The sequence below is a fragment of the Lucilia sericata genome, unplaced genomic scaffold (genome assembly GCF_015586225.1).
Source record: "Lucilia sericata isolate MDLA Ls3-8-SP2 unplaced genomic scaffold, ASM1558622v1 Contig000283F_arrow, whole genome shotgun sequence".
Classification (NCBI taxonomy): Eukaryota; Metazoa; Arthropoda; class Insecta; order Diptera; family Calliphoridae; genus Lucilia; species Lucilia sericata.
Window position 1 is genome coordinate 318,471 of NW_023994308.1, and position 23,310 is coordinate 341,780.

A 23,310-nucleotide genomic window follows, 5' to 3' on the forward strand; every position below is an offset into this window, starting at 1 on the left:
AGACTAGACTATAGACTAGACTATAGACTAGACTATAGACTAGACTATAGACTAGACTATAGACTAGACTATAGACTAGACTATAGACTAGACTATAGACTAGACTATAGACTAGACTATAGACTAGACTATAGACTAGACTATAGACTAGACTATAGACTAGACTATAGACTAGACTATAGACTAGACTATAGACTAGACTATAGACTAGACTATAGACTAGACTATAGACTAGACTATAGACTAGACTATAGACTAGACTATAGACTAGACTATAGACTAGACTATAGACTAGACTATAGACTAGACTATAGACTAGACTATAGACTAGACTATAGACTAGACTATAGACTAGACTATAGACTAGACTATAGACTACACTATAGACTAGACTATAGACTAGACTATAGACTAGACTATAGACTAGACTATAGACTAGACTATAGACTAGACTATAGACTAGACTATATCTTTGTAGCAAAAAACTTTACTTCGTTTTTTGGTGTCCTAGATCTAGCTTCTAAAATTGAATTTGTGGAATATTTTTAGTGTCATAGCAAAAAGCGCTTTTTGCTGTAAGTTGTTCTAATGAACATTGTTCAGTATTTTACGTTCTCTTCTTTACAAATTGCTAACGAATTTACCCATTTTTTGTGCTTTCATATCTTTCCCCATTCAATTAAGTTCTTGTGTTAAAGAATTCTTGAACATGACAATAAGTGTGTAGTCATTTGTGTCTGTTTTATGTGTTTTTTTTTCTCCTTGTTCTCGCTTAAACAAATATGGCCATAACAATTCACAATTTACCTACGAAAAAAACAAAGAACAAATAAAGAAATATAAAATGATTTATAAGACAATAAAGAAAGCAAAATACAAATGACAACACACGAGTACTTCAACGATATATGTAAATGAAATTTATTGTTAGTGAAATGTGATAAAAAAAATATACATATCATTTTTATTTTATAATATAAAAGATAAGTATGACAAGTTAAAATACAAACATGTATATATTTGTATATCTATAGTGAAAGATTGACATCGGATAACAAACATATTTGTTCTATATAAGATAATGATGACATGAAACAGCAACATTGTGAGCTATTTATTTGTTGGCATTATGTTCATGGTGGAAAATTTATGTTAGTTAAGTGCTGTCAACCTTTCATATTTATTGAAATGTATATACAAAGTTTATAATTCTCTTTAAAAGTAAATAATATTACAATTTTTGTTTAATTTACATTCACATATATATGTACATATGTATTTAATTTTGCTTTGATGTGCATATTTAATATGATTTATTTATTGAATTATTAAATTGAAGTAATTTTATAACACATTTTACTATTATTTAACAACAATTATTTATTGTTTACATTCAATTGGCTGCGTATGAGTGTTACAACTTGGTGAGTTGTCTGTTAATAATACGTATACGTCATGTTGTGTTTAAAATGAAAATAATAGTAAATTAATATGTATATGTGTATGTACTTACAAATTTATGAAATATTAATTAAAATATTTAAATTAGTTTGTTTATTCACTTTTTTGCAAAAAGTACATAATTTTCATGTTTACAATTATAACAAATGAATTGAATTTAAATAACTGTTAAAAAACCTTATTGATATGTAAAATTTTTGATATTTATTTATATTTCGTTATTATTAAATATTGATAATTTTTTTTTTTGAGATCACCAATAATTTTATTCAAAATTGACACATTTGTATTCTTTTGACTTAACTGAGTTAATTTAGTTCTTTTTATAAAAATTCATACACTTATTGGATATAATTTACGGTTTCTCTAATTGCGATAGAACAAAAATACTATAGACACATATATAGATTAAACTATTCACTAGTCGGGACTATAGTCCAGATTATAGACTAAACTGTAGTAAAGACTATAGACAACACTTTAGAGAATAGTCCAAATATAGAGTTGATTTAGTTCAGACTATAAATTAGATCATATTCCAAACTAGACTATAAACTGGGTTATATTCCAGACTAGACTATAGCATACTTGTTGTAGACTTTAGACTAGACTATAGTCAATACTATAGCCTAGATTTTAGTCGATACTTTAGATGAGACTATAGTACAGATTTTAGACTAGAATATATATCCTAATATAGTCCAACTATGGACTTAACTATAGTTCACACTATAGACTATACAACTATGACTATAGTGGAGACTATAATTTAGAATATAGAATTTAGACCAATATATTTTAGAATATAGACTGGGCTATATTTTAGACTGTAGACTCGACTATAGTACCGACTATAGACTAGACTATAGTACCGTCTATAAACTAGAATATCGAAAAACCAGTCTCTAGTCCAGACTGAAGGCTTAATACAGTTCAGATTATAGACTAGACTATACACTATAGACTAGACCTTAGAAAAGACTATATCATAATAGAGTTTGTAAACTAGATTATTGTATAAACTTATAGTTCAATTCAGAATATTGACTATGGACTAGACTTTAGTACCGACTATAGACTACAATATCTTAATTACAGTTCAAACTATAGACTATACTATACACTAAAGACTAGTACAGTCTGTAAACTAGTTGATTGTATAGACTGCAGTACAATTCAGAATTTTGACAAGGCTATATTTCATAGATTAGAATATAAGTAGTCCAGGCTGTAGACGATATACAATACAAACTACATGAAGACTAGACTATTGTCCGGACTATAGTCTACACTATTACGATGGCTGTTGACTAGACTGTACTCTAGACTATCGGCAAGACTATTGACTGTACTATAGATAAGTCTGCAGTCTAGTATAGGCTAGTAGGCTGTAGACCCTAGTGTTCACTGAAAATTGCAAGAAAGTTTTCTTTTTATAGTTATAAATGCGAATCGATCATTTAGAATCTTTCTTTCTGAGTCGATTAAGCTCTATCCGTCTTTCCGGACTACTGGCTGCCCTTTAAAAATCTGATCATCTAAGTTTTATGTAGGCATAAGTAATGGTCGTGCTTCACACAAATTTCTCTCAGAAAATGACATGAAAATTATATTGAACATAACTAAATTTTAAATAAACATAAACCCCTCCAGAACTTTAAGCAGGATAGGCCAATATTTTAACCTAACCTATCTAAAAGCGTTTTGGTCTGACTAACACTGCACAGTATTCAATACTTAAATAGAAACATTTCAAAATCACTTTCCATTTTAAATAATTAATTTCAAAATTCCAAGACATTTTTTTCTATTTAATGCTTGGTTCCTTTGTAAGTATAACAATAATTTTTGTATTTTCTTTTATTTTTAGACTTATTACAGTTTTAGCCTAATTTATTTCAATATGTTTCCTTTGCTCCACAACCTTTTGTTATTTAAAGAATTGCAATGTCAGCATTCTATATAAATTTGTTTTTGTAATAATTTTTGTTTCATTAAATCTATGAAATTTTAACACAAAACTTGTAAAACCTTTTCTGGTAAAATTATGATATTGTAACGTTATGGTTTACAAAAAAAAATGAAGGAATTACAAAAGTTAGGCAAAAAATAAAACTGAAAAATCTTTTTATTGGCCAAGAGCAAAAAAAAAAAAAAATTTAAAAAATTGAGTTCATTGTACTTTTTTATGTTTTATTTTGGTTGTTGGTTCTTCTTTTTATTTTGAGCAGCAAAAAGTTTTGTTGAATTAAAAGGACTATAAAAATGAAAAATAGCCCTAAAGGTCGAAAATAGTAGTGAAAGAGTGAGCGAGAGTTTTGCAACTAAGAAGAAAAGTAGCAAGCAAACTGAGATAAATATATGTGAACTATGAGTATTTGTGTATGTGTGACATCCTGATATGACAAATGTCGTTTGTTGCAAAAATAAACGTCTGTTCTTCGGCATTTTTTTCTCTTATTTGTTTCTTTTGACAATTTCATTAAAACAAAAAGTAAATGTGCTAAAATTTAAACAAAAGGATATAAAAGTCTAAGAATGAAAGAAAAATGAGCACAAATGATGACCATTATTTGTTTTTCAATATTTTAGTTTGATTTCTAAACGTCGGTTTGATTTTTTTATATTTCCTAAATTTAACATCAAATACTTATTGCCAATGCCAGCATCATCTTAGTGAAATATTCATTGTATTTTTTTGTAATTTCAATTTTGAAATAAATTTTGTATAGAGTTTGAGCTTGTGTTTTTGACATACTTATTGAAAGTCATACAAAAGAATGTGACTGACTGCCTGCCAGCCTGCTCGGTTGCCTAACTAACTGAGTGAATGAATGAATAAATGAATGACTTGCAATGAAATACAGAAATGCATCTCATTATTGTTCAAGGATGGCCAAAACAAAAAATTCAAATAAAAGAAAAACTAAGAGAACACCATTATGATGTGGTGGTCTTTTGTACAAAAAAAAAAAAAACAATAAATTGTAAAAATCAACTAAGAATATTTTCAATTATTCAATTCGTTGGATTGAAATTTATTCAAATGAAATTGACATTATTTTTTTAAATGACATAATTACTTTAAAGTGTTTGCATGGAAAATTTTTATAACATGTAATTGTGCATCTATAATCTGCTTTGGCAATGCCTATGCAATATGCTAGAGTAAACGGCACAGAATCGCTTATAAGTCCTATACATTCTAGTCTATCGTATATAGTCATAGTCTAGTCTATAGTCTAGTAGTCTAGTCTATAGTCTAGTCTATAGTCTAGTCTATAGTCTAGTCTATAGTCTAGTCTATAGTCTAGTCTATAGTCTAGTCTATAGTCTATAGTCTAGTCTATGTCCTAGGTCTATAGTCTAGTCTATAGTCATAGTCTATAGTCTAGTCTATAGTCTAGTCTATAGTCAAGTCTATAGCTAGTCTATAGTCTAGTCTATAGTCTAGTCTATAGTCTAGTCTATAGTCTAGTCTATAGTCTAGTCTATAGTCTAAGTCTATAGTCTAGTCTATAGTCTAGTCTATAGTCTAGTCTATAGTCCAGTCTATAGTCTAGTCTATAGTCTAGTCTATAGTCTAGTCTATAGTCTAGTCTATAGTCTAGTCTATACGTCAAGTCTATAGTCCTAGTCTATCCTAGTCTATAGTTAGTCTATAGTCTAGTCTATAGTCTAGTCTATAGTCCTAGTCTATAGTCTAGTCTATAGTCTAGTCTATAGTCTAGTCTATAGTCTATAGTCTATAGACTAGTCTATAGTCTAGTCTATAGTCTAGCTATAGTCTAGTCTATAGTCTAGTCTATAGTCTAGTCTATAGTCTAGTCTATAGTCTAGTCTATAGTCTAGTCTATAGTCTAGTCTATAGTCTAGTCTATAGTCTAGTCTATAGTCTAGTCTATAGTCTAGTCTATAGTCTAGTCTATAGTCTAGTCTATAGTCTAGTCTATAGTCTAGTCTATAGTCTAGTCTATAGTCTAGTCTATAGTCTAGTCTATAGTCTAGTCTATAGTCTAGTCTATAGTCTAGTCTATAGTCTAGTCTATAGTCTAGTCTATAGTCTAGTCTATAGTCTAGTCTATAGTCTAGTCTATAGTCTAGTCTATAGTCTAGTCTATAGTCTAGTCTATAGTCTAGTCTATAGTCTAGTCTATAGTCTAGTCTATAGTCTAGTCTATAGTCTAGTCTATAGTCTAGTCTATAGTCTAGTCTATAGTCTAGTCTATAGTCTAGTCTATAGTCTAGTCTATAGTCTAGTCTATAGTCTAGTCTATAGTCTAGTCTATAGTCTAGTCTATAGTCTAGTCTATAGTCTAGTCTATAGTCTAGGTCTATAGTCTAGTCTATAGTCTAGTCTATAGTCTAGTCTATAGTCTAGTCTATAGTCTAGTCTATAGTCTAGTCTATAGTCTAGTCTATAGTCTTAGTCTATAGTTCTAGTCTATAGTCTAGTCTATAGTCTAGTCTATAGTCTGGTCTAGTCTATAGACTATAGTCTATAGTCTAGTCTAGTCTATAGTCTAGTCTTGTCTATAGTCTAGTCTATAGTTTAGTCTATAGTTTAGTCTATAGTCTAGTCTATAGTCTAGTCTAAAGTCTAGTCTATAGTCTAGTCTATAGTCTAGTCTATAGTCTATTCAAGTATATAGTCTGGTCTACAATGTAGTCTATAGTCAAGTCAAGAGCTGAACTGAAATTTTTGTCAAAATAAAATTTATCTAAAATTTTTGTCAAAAAAGGCTTACCAAGATTTTTAAAACTTTTCTATAAAAGAAGTCTCGAATTATACAAATATTATTTATCCAAAATTTTCTGTACATTTATTAAATTCTTTATATAGAGCCGGCTTAGAGGGCAAAAAAAAAATTTCTGCTAAATTATTTTTATAATTTTTTCTTGGTCCAATCATTCGGTGCATATGCTCTCCATTTTACTGATTTTTAAAATTACATTTTTTGATTGCATTTTGTTTTACATAGATCTGTGGAATCATTATATTTTCCTGCTATATTCATGTAAAAGAAATTCTGGCCATCAATAATGTGTAAAATGCTGTAAAGTTTGTTAATATTATCTAGATATTTTTAATTTAATTTTAGTGTTTGAATTTATTAATATTATGTATGTATATAAAAGAGTACAGAGTACAACATTAGGAGGGACCCAAAAGAGATAAACAAGTTTAATGGATATCAAAATGTGTAAAGACTTGATAAACTCAATTTAAAGTTTATTGTGTGTAAAAGTTTCAGAATTCTGATAGAAATCGTTAAATTTTTGGTAGAACTCTTTACTAATGGGTTGCTTCTAATGTAAATACATTTTAACACTATTAAGTACAGAAAAACAAATATGCTCTTTTTCCTCATTTTATACATACATACTACATAAAGTACATAGGATCATAAAAATAAATCTACTCACCCATTGAACGCACTGCAGAGATATATGTTGCCATGTGTTGTCATCATCATAATCAAATATTGTTGAAAAAGTTGCATTAAAATGTTGTCAGTGTTGGTTTTTGTTGCAGACATGCACCAACATGTTGATGGTATGGGATGAAGCAGCAAATGTGATGAATTGGCATTTGACATTTTACCGAGTAAAAGTTGTTGTTGTTTTTTTTTTGCCCATTTTTGGGTTCATTTTAATTTTGTCGAGTAAAAATCCAATTTTTTATAGCAGAAATTTATTTATGGGTTTGTTTGTGCGTGCGTGCGTTTGTTGTAAAATTGAAATTAAAGGAAGAAGCATGGACAAAGATAAATTAGAATGTGTTTTAAAGTGTTCTTTAATATTAGTTTCAGTTTTGCTTTTTTCAAATTAATGTGAGTTATTTGTCATTCAACTAAAGCTTGTAAAACAAATATGTATTATCAACTTTTTGCACAAAACCATCATAAAAAGTTTGCATTTTATGATCCTTCTAAAGTGGTTTCGTATAGTATTTTATGTACGAGTATTTGTTGTTAAAAAAAAAAAAAAATAAAAATTTTTTATGTGATTATATAATACTATATCATTATATAGCAATAGATTGTACAAATAAAATACGAACATTTTATGCTTAAGACTTTGATTGATTTTCGAGTCAGCAAATTTTAAATCAATCCTGAAGATATATTCCAAAAATCTATTTTTATATCAACACTTAAGTACTTTTAGGAGTATATGTTAGATTTACATTTGTGTTTCTATAAGTTTGGGTGTTTTAAATCAAAATTGTTTTTAACGAGGGTGGGGCAAGAATGAAATTATTATTCACTAAAGAATCCTTTTACTCATAAATAAATAGCTAAAATCTTTTAAAACCTTTATCGTACAGTTGACTAATCACATTTTATACATTTAAAAACTTTATGGCCTTTTACTCTTAGCATTTTCTAACAGAGAAAAAACTTTTTTGGCTTCATAAATTTTCCAACACCATTATCTAAATTAAATATTTTATGGTTGCTTTTCACTTTTAAGAAATCATTAAGATAAATCGTAAAATTTATCTCACCCATACATTTAGCTGAATATTCATTAGATGGAAAAAAAGTAATCAATTTTTTTGATTTCTTTTCTATTATTTTTACCGAAATGTGCAAAAAGTTAAATGAGTTGTTGCTAAACTTTGACCTATTTCATTTGTAGCAATCACCAATATATATCTTCCCTCTTTCTCTCTCACCATTTCTTTAACTTTGATTATTTTCATTTATAAATTTTATTCGATGTATTCTTTTTGCTTTTCAAATCATTTCTCTGTTTCTGTTTCCGCTTTGTTAACATCGTTTTAGTTTGTGTTTGTGTTAGCGTTTTTTTATGTAAATTTCATACTCACTGTGCATTATGCGTTTTCTATAATCATCATCACGTTGCATTGTTACGCTGCCACCGCCATTCGAAACCATTGAACTTATTTGTTCCATTGGTACAATATCCTGTGTGATAGAAGAAAATGGAAAAATATAGAAAAGTATCACTCTACTATGTAAATAAATAGAAAATGTTTAGATGTTTGCAAGTGAAATGGATATGGTATATTACATGATATAGATTACATAAAGTTTTTAAACCTAAGTCTTAAACTTTTTACATCTAAAAGCTTTGACTAAGGAGGTTATTTTGTAAATCCCTTCCATTTACATACCTCATATCATTCTTATAAAAGTTGCTTTTGTATTTTGAGAAATTTGTATGAAAATATTTGCAACACAAGGTGCGAAGTCCTCCAAATAAAAGGACAAGTCTTGTCTACGGTTTAGTGTATGGTCATTCTTGCATATAATTTCGTCAATAGTCTTGAGTATAGTTTAACATACTCCTAGTTATAATCTAGTCTTAATTGTAGTTTAATCTGTAGTCTTGAATGAAGTCTAACCTATATTCTTGATTATATCTTAGCCGACAGTTTAATCATAGCATAGTATATAAAATTAGCTATGTTCTAGTCTGGTCTATAGTCTTGTCTATAGTCTAGTCTATAGTCTAGTCTATAGTCTAGTCTATAGTCTAGTCTATAGTCTAGTCTATAGTCTAGTCTATAGTCTAGTCTATAGTCTAGTCTATAGTCTAGTCTATAGTCTAGTCTATAGTCTAGTCTATAGTCTAGTCTATAGTCTAGTCTATAGTCTAGTCTATAGTCTAGTCTATAGTCTAGTCTATAGTCTAGTCTATAGTCTAGTCTATAGTCTAGTCTATAGTCAAGTCTATAGTCTAGTCTATAGTCTAGTCTATAGTCTAGTCTAGTCTAGTCTATAGTCTAGTCTATAGTCTAGTCTATAGTCTAGTCTATAGTCTAGTCTATAGTCTAGTCTATAGTCTAGTCTATAGTCTAGTCTATAGTCTAGTCTATAGTCTAGTCTATAGTCTAGTCTATAGTCTAGTCTATAGTCTAGTCTATAGTCTAGTCTATAGTCTAGTCTATAGTCTAGTCTATAGTCTAGTCTATAGTCTAGTCTATAGTCTAGTCTATAGTCTAGTCTATAGTCTAGTCTATAGTCTAGTCTATAGTCTAGTCTATAGTCTAGTCTATAGTCTAGTCTATAGTCTAGTCTATAGTCTAGTCTATAGTCTAGTCTATAGTCTAGTCTATAGTCTAGTCTATAGTCTAGTCTATAGTCTAGTCTATAGTCTAGTCTATAGTCTAGTCTATAGTCTAGTCTATAGTCTAGTCTATAGTCTAGTCTATAGTCTAGTCTATAGTCTAGTCTATAGTCTAGTCTATAGTCTAGTCTATAGTCTAGTCTATAGTCTAGTCTATAGTCTAGTCTATAGTCTAGTCTATAGTCTAGTCTATAGTCTAGTCTATAGTCTAGTCTATAGTCTAGTCTATTAGTCTAGTCTATAGTCTAGTCTATAGTCTAGTCTATAGTCTAGTCTATAGTCTAGTCTATAGTCTAGTCTATAGTCCTAGTCTATTAGTCTAGTCTATTATATTTTAGCCTATAGTCTAGTATTGTCTAGTCCAGTATCTTATCTTAACCATAGTCATAACTAAAATAGTGAGCAAATCTCTTAAAGAATACTAAAATATATCGTTAACTAAATTCTTTAATACCTGCAAATGTACATATGTATGTACATATACTGCTTATATTTATGTATGTGTATGATATATAAAGAATAATAAAAAAAGTTAATATATTACTTTCAGTACTTTATACAACTGCAATACAAATGTGTTTAGATTAATAAAAACTGAAATAATTATGTGTTCAATACTTGAAATGTTTAACAGTAAGTAAGAGATTATTTTTTCATTATTAATGCGTAAAATTATTTTTGTAATAAGTAATTAGTGTTTCCATCGAACAACTTTTTTTTTTATAAGAATACAGTTCATGGCAGGATGTTAGATGGTTTAATATTTATTATTCAATTTATATTGAATGCATGCCCTACATACGAATTGTGATATTTTGATTATAACAATTAGTTTGTAACATTTTATTATGTTAAAATTTTATGAACAGGCAAATTTAATTTCATATTCTGCCACTCTTTATTTATTTACACATGTTTTTACAATTATAACTCTTTTGTTCAATTTATTTTATTGTAATTGCTTGACATTTTCCTTTTCTTCTGTTTATGTTGTTATGATTGTTTTAATTCTATTATATTTTAAATTCTAAAGAAAACATTTGTTTTTGAAATTGTTGTATTGTTTGGGACACAACAATTATTCACAAGACTGTCCTGTAGGATTGTCATAGTACATATTTTCAGTATTTAAGTAACAAGGAAGAATGTGTATCTGTATGAAAGTAAATGAACTTAAACAATCATTAACCTGTAGTTGTTTAATAATTCAAAGGCTTCCTTCTAATCCCTGCAAACATTTATGTATATTTTATTTTCATTTTTATTACTGTCATTTACATAAAAATGTTTCTCTTTTTAATGTGAATCCTGTGTTGTTGGAGATGCCAACAAACCGACTGAGAAACAAGGACATCATGAAGAAATTAAAGAAGTTGTTATATTCAAGTATTTGTTTGTTTTGATTATTGCAAATACAGATATACATATGTTTGTACACCCTATCAAATGACCTAGTTTTACATTAAGCTGGAGAAGTTGAAGTTTGTAAATAAATAAAGAGTTCTACGAATTCATCAATCACTCATATTGCTATAGGTAAGAAGTTTTTGCAATAGTATGCAGAATAGTTTATTTGTTAATTAAATCGGTTTTTTAAAAACGATCTTTCCTCCTTGTATAGTAATATTTTAAAGTCCAGTCTATAGTCTATTCTATAGTCTAGTCTAGTCTAGTCTATAGTCTAGTCTATAGTCTAGTCTATAGTCTAGTCTATAGTCTAGTCTATAGTCTAGTCTATAGTCTAGTCTATAGTCTAGTTCTATAGTCTAGTCTATAGTCTAGTCTATTAGTCTATAGTCTAGTCTATAGTCTAGCCTATAGTCTAGTCTATAGTCTAGTCTATAGTCTAGTCTATAGTCTAGTCTATAGTCTAGTCTATAGTCTAGTCTATAGTCTAGTCTATAGTCTAGTCTATAGTCTAGTCTATAGTCTAGTTCTATAGTCTAGTCTATAGTCTAGTTTATAGTCTAGTCTATAGTCTAGTCTATAGTCTAGTCTATAGTCTAGTCTATAGTCTAGTCTATAGTCTAGTCTATAGTCTAGTCTATAGTCTAGTCTATAGTAGTCTAGTCTAGTCAGTCTAGTCTATCTAGTCTAGTCTAGTCTATAGTCTAGTCTATAGTCTAGTCTATAGTCTAGTCTATAGTCTAGTCTATAGTCTAGTCTATAGTCTAGTCTATAGTCTAGTCTATAGTCTAGTCTATAGTCTAGTCTATAGTCTAGTCTATAGTCTAGTCTATAGTCTAGTCTATAGTCTAGTCTATAGCTAGTCTATAGTCTAGTCTATAGTCTAGTCTATAGTCTAGTCTATAGTCTAGTCTATAGTCTAGTCTATAGTCTAGTCTATAGTCTAGTCTATAGTCTAGTCTATAGTCTAGTCTATAGTCTAGTCTATAGTCTAGTCTATAGTCAGTCTATAGTCTAGTCTATAGTCTAGTAGTCTAGTAGTCTAGTCTATAGTCTAGTCTATAGTCTAGTAGTCTAAGTCTAGTCTATAGTCTAGTCTAGTCTATAGTCTAGTCTAGTCTATAGTCTAGTCTATAGTCTAGTCTAGTCTATAGTCTAGTCTAGTCTATAGTCTAGTCCTATAGTCTAGTCTATAGTCTAGTCTATAGTCTAGTCTATAGTCTAGTCTATAGTCTAGTCTATAGTCTAGTCTATAGTCTAGTCTATAGTCTAGTCTATAGTCTAGTCTATAGTCTAGTCTATTATAGTCTAGTCTATAGTCTAGTCTATAGTCTAGTCTAGTCTAGTCTATAGTCTAGTCTATAGTCTAGTCTATAGTCTAGTCTATAGTCTAGTCTATAGTCTAGTATATAGTCGAGTCTATAGTATAGTCTATAGTCGAGTCTATAGTCGAGTCTATAGTCGAGTCTATAGTCTAGTCTATAGTCTAGTCTATAGTCTAGTCTATAGTCTAGTCTATAGTCTAGTCTATAGTCTGGTATGTAGTCTAGTCTTGCCTAGCCTAGTCTATAGTCTAATCTATTGTTTTGTCTATACACCAGCATATGACCAAGAAGCTTAAATATTCACTCACTCATCATGTCGCATACACCATGATCAATTTAATATCCAAGTCAAAACGAACACTTGTGTGTAAAAAAAATAACAATAAGTTTATTTGTTGAATAAATGAACAGCGAAATTGCTGTTAAATAAATAATTTTTATGGACCATGTTTATGTGAGTTGCGAATGTATAGAAATGAATAAAAAAGGCAAATAAACGAAATGAACAAAAAAATGATGTTACAAATGGGTGCTTGTAAAACACACCAATTGTAATCCAACGAATGATGTGGTATTACGTATTATTAAATTTCGCATGCATGTTTAACACAGTAGAAAATTTTTGCAATTTTTCAACGAATTGAAAACATTTTAATAAATTTCTTAGCGTTGTTCTTTTTTTATTGTTATGTTGTATTATAGACGAGCCTTGACAATAGGTTATATTTTATGATGAATATTGGTTCAAAAAGTTAAAAAGTATTCATACCGTTCATGCAGTAATGTTATAGGTTTAATAATACGCAAATATATATGAAAGGTAAATGTGGAATTCCATTTTAAATTTAAAAGATCTTTTCCATAGTCAGCGAGGACGGAGGCAACCAAATGTGCCAGTCTACTTTGTATCGTCGTTGAGAAAAAATAATAAGGTAAAGCAGTAGATATCTAGTGCTCAAAAATAAATCGATTCCATCTATTTCTTTCATTTTTTCTACCGGTTGTACATGAAACCTCAAAAACAAATGTTAACTAAACTAATCGTATAAAATACATTTAGATTTAAATATTGATGAGTTACTTTATTAAATATTTTACTGAATTTGTTGTTAAAGAAACCAAAAGACAAGAAATAGAAATTATCAAGATCAAGACAATTACTTCAAATGTCTTCTGGCAAAATGAAGGTAACAAAAACTCAAACAAGTAACTTACGGTAAACTTACAGGTTGCCTTTGGTTGTGTAAAATATTTATAAGCCAAAGAAGTGACAATACCATCATTTAAATTTATGTACATTACTAAAAAAAAGAACATTTAAGAATTTCTTTTAGATTATTTGGTAAAATTACAAATTTAACTTGGAAGGGTGGAGGAAACAGCTTAATTTAGATATTTTATAAAATAGCTTTATTAAAAGTTTTGACAAAAATATACTCACTAACAGTATTGCCAGGTAAGCCTTTTTAAGGCTAAATTTAGCGTTTTTATTCTGGCTTTTTCTTATTCAGCCTTTAAGAGGCTAAAATTTTAGAATTTAAACAATTTAAAGGTTTTTGTAACAAAATATAGTAATAATGCAGTAAAAGCATCATAAGGTAGTAAAAGAGTCAGGGACGTTTTGAACATTTCAAAAGTGTCATTTAAATTCTGTAGTATTTCGAATACCGATTTAGCAAAATTAACCATTTTTTTTATAAATAGACTATATCACATTGCTCATGGACATTGTGACACCTTTGAAAGACGTCGATTGACACTATGACGAGTGTCTCATAACGTCCATGAACCACTGGATTTAAATATTTATATCCTATACTGATTCTAACATTTTCCATAGGCTTTGTCCTAATTTCATCAAACTGTTATGAACATTGCGAACTTAACTCCATATGAATATTTCTAACATCCCATTAAAGAGTTTTATGGTATAAATAGACATTATTTAATTCTTTAAGCATTGATCTTTTAGGATCTGGCCTTTTCCGGCTCTTTTTAATGACCGATTTAACCTTTTGGAATTTGCATCTCTTGGAAGGTCTATCTTCAACATGGGTGCCTACCGTTATATGCAGGAATTGTACAGGAAGAAGTAAAGTGAAGTTATGCATTATTTGCTTCGCATCCGTGTGTGGCAATACCATCAATGGACCGAGTTGCACCGCTCGCCCAGACCCACCTATCCCGACAAGGATCGTCTTATGGGTTACAAGGTTTCGTTATCTACAGCATCCGTGTACGTCGTGGTGGTCACAAACGTCCCGTACCCAAGGGTTGCACTTATGGCAACCCCAAGAGTCATGGTGTCAACGAATTGAAACAATACAAACAATACAAACGCGTTGATCGCAGATTAGGAGGTTTGAACTCCTACTGGGTTGCCCATCACAATGCCATCCATCGTGATCCTAAGATCAACTGGATCTACAAGCACGTTCACAAATATCTTGAACTTAGTAGTTTGACCTCCGCAAGGGTTACAGATACTCTCGGTGGTGGTGGTTCTCGTCGTGCTGCCTGGAAGCACAAGAACCATTTGAACATGCACAGAAAACGTTAAGGTGTTTAGACTTTGACGTTGACAATGATAAGAGTTATGAATAAAAAAATCAGTTATTTTTATTTCTGAAACTCTTGGCAACACTGTTAGTAAGTATTAAAACTAGTCAGAGACAAGAACCATCAAATTTAGACAAAATTTATGAAAGTTATGCAACAAAAAGGAAGTTCTTAGTAAAATTGGTTCAAATTTTTTTTAAGAAATTTTGAGGAAATATTAAGAAAACCTCAATTCTGCAAAATTTTTCGGATTCAGTTAAAGTTTTAGTCTGAAATGCAAAATTTCAGCAGTTCTCGTCCTCAAAATTACGAAATAATAGCACAGATTGTTCAAAATAAAAAATAGGGAATTTTGATGAAATATTAGTCCCGGGTCCATTCTAGGTCCATTTTTGGATCCAGCGTTTACCTGAATTGTGAATTTCTAGCAAGATTTGGCTAGTTGTTTCCGAGTTTGAAGCAAGCCCAAAAATAAATTAACAATTTTGATCTAGTATTGGCCCTAGGTCCAACATTCATTAAAATTTCCGTTTTTTTCATTTTCTTCATAATCGGAGACTATTACCGTATCTGGCTGGAAACTCGCCTTCTTGATGAATTCCCACACTACTTCTGAAAATGGACCTTCATGGAACATCCTTTCTAATAATTCTCAGTAGAACGCATCTCAGCGTCCTCTTATCAGTTATTACTGGTCATTTCAAGGTAACCATGCAAGACGCATGGGTCTTCCATATAACGACTTCTGTAGAAGCTGCCAGAACGGGAAGGAAGCAATTACTTATCTTCTGTGTAACTGCCTCTGCCCTAGAAACGCTATCAAATGTTGGAGTCGTCACATTTCAACTAGACGAATTCTAGAACTAGAACGAATTCTTGCATTCCAAAATTTGTCTATATGGGTGTGAGCTTAGTATACATGACTCTTGGAATTCTAACAATTATGGAGATAGTCTTCCCCATAAGCCTAAGGTAGAGGACCTTTCTCCTGGGCCTCATAGGACCCAAGTAAAGCTTACTCTTGGCATTGTGCAGTCTATGAACCCATATCCTAACCTAAGAATCAAAATTAGTCAAGACAAGAACCATCATATTTAGAAGAAATTTAAACGAATTATGCGACAAAATAGATTTTTTTTCTGAAGCTCCTGGCAACACTACATAGTGAGGTAGTTACCTGCATTGTAAAACTACTTTAATTTTTTTTAATTAAAAAAAAAAGCTAAAAAGTTATAACATATGTAAGCTTTAGGGATTACCTCTATACATACTATGAATATACTAAGTAAAAAAAAGTTAACTGCTGCTGTTCTAATTTTAAATTTAGCAAGAGTAAGTAGAGAAATACCTAATTTAATTAAAAAATTTTAATACGCATGTTTTGTAATATTTAACTCTAAGGAAAAACTAAGTACCATTTTTAATGGCTGCCTTTAATGTGTTTGTTTTTCATCGCATTTTCTACCTTAAGCATTTTCAATTCTATACTTTTAGCTTAAATTGTTTGTTTGCTTTAAACAGGAAATGAAAATAATGTTTAAATTGTTTTTCTTTTATGTGACTTAAAGAGAAAATTTTAAATGAAATTTAACATTTTTTGCAAATATCATTATTGTCTGACACTAATACCAACAACTTCAGGACATTCAATTTCCATGAATAACTATAAAAAAACATGTTTCTTAAATATTTTGTGAAACGTGGGTAAATTGTAAATTTAAGGAAGTTGAGAGAGAGAGAGAGAGACGTGACATAAATTTATGTTTGTACTTTAAAAAAAAGTTGACTTATGTCAAACGTGTTGATGTAGATTAGTTTAGAGCTAGCTAGTCAATATGCTTTTTGCTATGAATTATATGTTAGAGAAAATTTTGTTTTACATTGATAATCTTATTTAAGCTTAAATTGTGTTTTTTTTTTATCTGTGAATGCACTGCAGGCATTCACTGTATGCTGTATGTATTTGAAATAACTTTGATGATATATTAGTTTTGTTTAGGCGTACATATTTTTAATTTAAAGATTATCAGAATTTTAATTAAATTAATAGCAGCATATTTAGATTTTTTCTAAAAAGCCCAATTTATAAAGATTTTAGTGTTATAAATACAGTAGTTTTCAATTTAGAATCATTTTATAAGTGTTGTCAAAGTTCTGAAACACATTATAAATCTGTATTAAAGTCTGATAGTTAATTAGTTCATCTTAACGTCTGAACCGGTTTTAATGAAATATAAATAGATCTTAAATGGGAAGCGTGCATAGGATGTATGAATCAGAAAAGTATGGATCTGAAAAATATCTATATATATAGCTCCCACAAAAGAATGTAAACACAAAGATTACGGTCGTGCTAAATTTGTTTAGGGAAGATCTTATCCAACTTTACACAGACATTTCAAAATTAAAAGAAAAATCCGACCGATGTAATGGCCATTAAAAAAAGCTGCTGAAAAGATTCAGTATCATAGGATATCATATCCACTTATTTAGTTTCTGATAGATTAGCGTTCTAGTCTGGTAGACCAAAAGTCGTGGGTTCGATTCCCATTTGGGGCAATGGTCCGATCCGATCCGATAGAGACCTAAGTATATTTCTTAACTGATAATAAAGGAACCAATGGAGCACTATTGAGCGTATTGTTCAAATATGTTCAAACATACATTTGTCATTACATTGGACATATACGGCAACAAACGGAATAAAATACACAAAAAAGCAACAAAATAGAAGAGCAGAAAAACCAACATACAACTATACATACTCTTTTTCAATAAGCAATGTTGTTGTTGGTTTTTTTTTTTTTTTTTTTGAAAGCATGCACGAACATTCTCTTTTTTGATGACATTTTCAGAGGTTGTCTCGGATTATTGCTCATATCTCCGTTATTTATGAACGAATTTTGCTGATTTTAAATATGAAACTTCTCGAAAGTATGTCTGACAGAATTATTGAAGATCTCGATCCCGAAGATATCTGTAGTCTTCAGAAAATTGATTTCAACAGACACATAGACGGACAGACAGACAGACAGACACATAGATGGAGAGACACACAGACAGACATGGCTTTTTTTGAAAGCATGCACGAACATTTTCTTTTTTTGATGAAATTTTCAGAGATTGTCTCAGATTATTGCTCATATCACCGTTATTTATGATCAAATTTTGCTGATTTTAAATAGGAAACTTCTCTAAAGTATGTCTGACAGAATTGTTGAAGATTTCGATCTCGAAGATATATGAAGTCTTCAGAAAATTGATTTCAACAGACTCATAAACGGACAGGCAGACAGAGAGACAGACAGACCGACAGCAGACAGACTGACGGACAGACAGACAGACATGACGTAATCGTCTCTGCTATCTATAAGAATAAAGAATATATGTACTTTATAGGAATATTGTGGAAATTACAAACGGAATGACAAACTTATATATACCCTTCTAAAGTGGTGTAGGGTATAAATATTTTAATTCAAAGAGCAAACTGTCTGTGTCTGGACTGGCCTATCAAATAGTACTAACATTAGTGCATATTTTATCCAAATCGACCTTATTTAATGGTGATCAATGTCCTCAGACTAAACTGTTTTGGTTCAGACGTATGATTACTACCGATTAAAAAGAAAACCACTGTAGTGACAACGAGCAAAGCTATATATGGTAATGATTGAATACTTCTCGGAAGTACACTGTGTATGATGGATAATGCTGATTCAAATAGAAATCTTGATTATTTTTCATCACTTAAATACTAATTAGGAACGATGGCTTCAAAATAATGAAAATTATTCGAGTCACAATATCAGAAAAACATTTTATTGCTAAAACATAATTCATACAAACTCCTTTACCTAAATTCCAACAAAATTTTCTATACCACTACTCGTAAACAACAAAAAAGAGATTTTTTAAATGGATGTGTATAGTCATTCTTTTCAACTTGTTGAAATACATATAATAATGACAACAACGAAAAAAAAAAACAAGAAAAGAAATGAAAATCATCGGCATATTGCCAAAGGTTGGGCTGATGGTCATGAAAACTATATAAAAGACTAGACAATTTATGCAGTAAAATTTATATGTTTATAACTACAACTTATATATAAATCTAAGGGAAACTAAATAAACAGGACTTTATGTAGTATATTAAAATAAAGAGATACAATCATGAACATAGACACAGAAAAGTTATGAATGACTTTATGAGATTGTAAAGCAAATGAATTCAATTGAAATTAATATAACTAAACATATAATAAAAAAAAAAACATAAACAAAATAAAGAAAATGAACTTACCTCATAACGAGTGTCAATTTCCGGTAGCTTTTCTAGAAACTCTTCAACCATAGTTTCTGAAGATGTTAAAGTTGAATGATGTGTATGTGATGTGTGCTAGTGTGCTGATGTTGATGTTGGATGTTAATGATTAAGATGATGATTAAGTTATTGTTCTTGCTGGCTTTTTTTTGCCGTTCTTATTTCGATATCAAAGGAAACTGTTTAAGTATCCTTATGTATGCATTCGAGTATAATCGCACTTGCACTTTTCCCCACGCATGCAGTCGTGCATGCACAACCATAAACACTTGTTTAGAAAATATTTATATAAATTTTGCTTTGTACTTTTTGTTTTTCTATTTAAATGAAGTACAACAACAGCCGTAGCAGCGACAACATTAATAATAACAACAAATGCAACAAATTACATAACAACAACTAGAAATACAACCTGCATACATTCAAAGTTGTAAGAACAATCACAAAAGATTTAGGCCAGAAATTCAAAAACTAAGGCAGCCAGACTCTTAATAAAGTTGAGGAAATGTAAAGCACAAATAAACTCACACTGCACTATGCCTCGATAGACATGCAACCAGTCAGCCAGCTAGGCCTCGAGTCATCCAGTCAGTTAGTGAACAAAGTGAGTGAGTCAATCAGTCTGTCACTACTCGCTGGTTTCTATAATATACAGGAAAATATCCTTTTTATGTGTACAAAAACCTGTTGAAATTTTTTCTTTCCTTTCACTTTTTTTTCTGTAATCAAAAGTTAAATATGATTTAAATGAATTTCCGTTTTTTTTTCCTCGATTTTAATGATAATGATGCTGCTGTGGCTGAAGACTCATGCACACAAAAATATGGGTTGATTATGTTGATGCTGGTGCTGATGATGATTGAAAGTAGAAAGTAATATTTAGGTTAACACCTTTGTGTATACGAAAATGTTTAAAGATGTTGATGGCGATGATTAAAATGTTGATAGTGACGCTGATGATGATAATTTTTATTTAAACTGACATTTTTTCACACTTAAAAGATCTCACTGTATATACACTACACTGCACTTTACTCATTCATTTGAACTGCTTCACAATGTCTAAAATAAAATATTTTATTTACGTTTCTTTGCGAGGTTTAAACCACATAAAATGTGTTGCTTTTTATAATTTTTTTTTCTATTTTCTTTCTTGAAAACCTTTTTGTTTATTTCTGTTTTTTTTTTTCACAGTTAGAAATGTGTATTTGATAAAATGCTTTGAAAGAGCCGCAACAGGACTACGTCATCACAGCTTCAAGTCAATGCACAGCACTAACAAAAACCTTTCAAAACTTGATATTTATATTTTTGTGATATGAAACCAGAGGAAGAAACAACAAAACCAACAAAAATATGATGTGCTTGAAATAACCCCCACACTAAACACCAACAACTACAACAACAACAGCAACAACCAGAACAAGAATATTCACAAATTCTTACTCAAAAACGAATGAAAGGAAGAAATAAACAGAACTGAACAGAACAGAACAGCACTGTACGATACATTACAGTAGAGAATAGAAAAAAAACCGAACGGAAAATAAACCATTGCTAATGTTTTTTCCTTCATCTTTTTTACTGTATTATTAATGCTCAGGATAATACAGGACTTACAATACACAAACCCAAACTTTCCCATCAACACATACATACAAACATTTGCCTTTATAGTACATACGCTCAATGCAGAACACAGAAATAAAGAGACGAAGAGTTGTTGAGAATTTTATTCTCACTTAACAGACTGTTGAGGAATGTGTATTTTTGCGTATGAGCAGGTGTGTGTGAAATAAAATTGAGCATTCATTATAATAAACCAATGAGTTGTAGTTTTCATTGCCTTGTTTTTGTTGTTTGCAGTTCCACACTCATCGTTATCGTTCTTATCTCATATATGGAGCATACTCATTGAGCTGCTTTTTTGTTTTCTTTCGTTGCTGTTGTTGTAGTTTTATTCAAGCAAAATAGAGTACATGTGTTATACTTCGTTACCAATATAATGTTAGAGTAGCCATTAAATTTTAGGAAATTTTAAGGCAATTAAGGGAAAATTGACTTTGAGGCAACTAGTAAATATTTTCTCCATTTTTTCCGGACATCGAAGTCATAATGGGACAATACAATAAAAACTAATTGCTGCCGTATGAATCTGCCATTGACAGCATTGCGTTCAACAACATTTGAATGAAAAGAATTGTTTAATAAAAAACAGTAAGACACTGATCCTAATTTTCATCGATGAAAGGACAACAATCCAAAGTAGGAACCCAAAGTGTCTAATCACGAAAAAGTCATTGTTTGGTACAGATTTTTACCTTGGGCCATCATTGGTCAATTTTTCTTTGAAAACAACGTTAACCTGAAGTGGATGATATGGATAGCAATGACATGTAGTTGAAAGTGATATAAACTGGCTGCAGAGATCATATGATTTGACCCCGTTAGAGTTTTTGTTATTGAAACATAACCTATGAAAATAATCCTAAAATACAGCGAATGATAGATTGCTTTAGATGGTTATTTATAATTCACAACCTGTCAACTAGAATTCAATTCGGGACACGTTACCTTGATGAAGCTTTCCCCATCTTAGTGGTATTGCAATCCTGCGGTAAAATAGGTGCTAACAGTAAATATAGTTTGCCGGGACAATTAACTGGTGAAGTCATTAGAACTCTCTACCTTTCCTTAGAATCACATGACCTGGGGTCGAATCATACAACCAATATTATCTGGTACCACTGGAACACGTAGACTACACTGCAGAGTTCTGGTGCTATTGCAATCCTGGAGTAAAATAGGTGCCACCAGTAACTATAGTCTGAAAGGACTATTAACCGGTGGAATAATTCGATCTGGAGTCGAATCATACAACCAATCTGGTACCACTGTCTTGTCCGGGTTATTGGAGAGGTCCGATCGGAATGCACGTGGTAACAGTGTTTTGATCCAAAACGCTGGAAAAGAATATTGATGCATGGTGAAATCTATTTCAGGATAAGTTCGGTGTTGTTGCTGAAAACAGACAACAGATGCCGCTTACAGATGCCGACTCAACAGAGATTATTACATCAATGTACAACTACAACATCTCAGGTAGTTCACATAAAGCACTCGACTTCTGTCTAGTCCATGTTGCCAAAACCCCATCCCACCCCATGTATTTTATTGCGGTGTGATATCTGAAAATATCCTTGAATCCACACACAAATAATTCACCTATGTTTTATATAATGCATTTGTCCAGGAATCTAATCCTCTATTCGTCCCAGACAGCTAGGAAGGGTATTCACAAAGAAGGTATAAAAACCCGTATTATCTTTATCCCTGTTGAAGGGAAACCCATGATGATTTGTATGTTTGTCTAGTACCCAATGTACAGTTATTACTGTCAGCAAACTCTATCCTAATTATTTCGGGTTATAAGTTTGCCGTTTCTCATTGAAAATGGACCATATTAACTCGGCTTCCCTATATGTGACTAGATTATTTCATAAATTTCCAGATACTATAAGATACTCAAACTGGGATAACATCAGAGTGATCAGTTGTAACAGATCATTCATTCTCTCACCAATATTGAGATTACAAAAATATCTTTTATTGAAGATAATTTGATGTAAAATTTTCCAGACAAAAATAGGGGAATTAGGACTCATTTGGGACTTTATATAGATCTGCGATTAAAACTAAAGTGAAACACATTTTCATCAGATAAAGATATTCTTTTGAAGCCAAAGTCGGGCCATTAAAAGTCTTTCAGTTGAAGTCAAAATGGTGCTTCATATAATGATCTCTCGTATGGAAAATACTTGTGCAGCTTCCATAGCTTCACGAAGAATCTATACCCACTATTCATAAAAACTTAAGAGCATATAAAAAAAGGCTAAAGTTGGATCAGTTTTGATCCTGATTAAGCCTTTTTGTTAAATCTAATGAATGAATCAAAAAAATTACAGGCAGCAGCATATTGGACCACACAATAAGATTCCTAAGATACATTTTTCCCTATCTACAATTATAAACTCACCATGGTAACTTGATTTTGCTCTTTTCCACAAAAAAAAAAAAGCAACAAAACTGCTTTTAACATTTCGCACATTTGAGTTAACCTCTAGTATCATA

The 23,310-nt window shown here is 30.7% G+C and overlaps 1 protein-coding gene and 1 pseudogene across 5 annotated transcripts in view; one reads left to right on the forward strand and one right to left on the reverse strand.

Moving 5' to 3' along the window:
• LOC119603210 (band 7 protein AGAP004871-like) overlaps positions 1–20,506 on the reverse strand; it is an 87,238-nt gene extending 66,732 nt beyond the window's left edge. Inside the window, exons 1-4 of one of the 5 annotated variants that reach the window (XM_037955161.1) lie at positions 20,175–20,506; positions 19,159–19,214; positions 8,297–8,396; positions 6,889–6,900 (exon numbers count right to left, since the gene is read on the reverse strand). In XM_037955161.1, the coding sequence (XP_037811089.1) occupies positions 6,889–6,900; positions 8,297–8,396; positions 19,159–19,209 (163 nt within the window). In that variant the 5' untranslated portion in view covers positions 19,210–19,214; positions 20,175–20,506. Of the gene's footprint in view, positions 1–6,888; positions 6,901–8,296; positions 8,397–19,158 lie in introns of all 5 variants that reach the window. The other 4 variants (XM_037955160.1, XM_037955166.1, XM_037955165.1 and 1 more) reach the window with 4 other exon arrangements.
• LOC119603212 lies at positions 14,326–14,853 on the forward strand (annotated as a pseudogene).
• Positions 20,507–23,310: the final 2,804 nt, after the last annotated feature.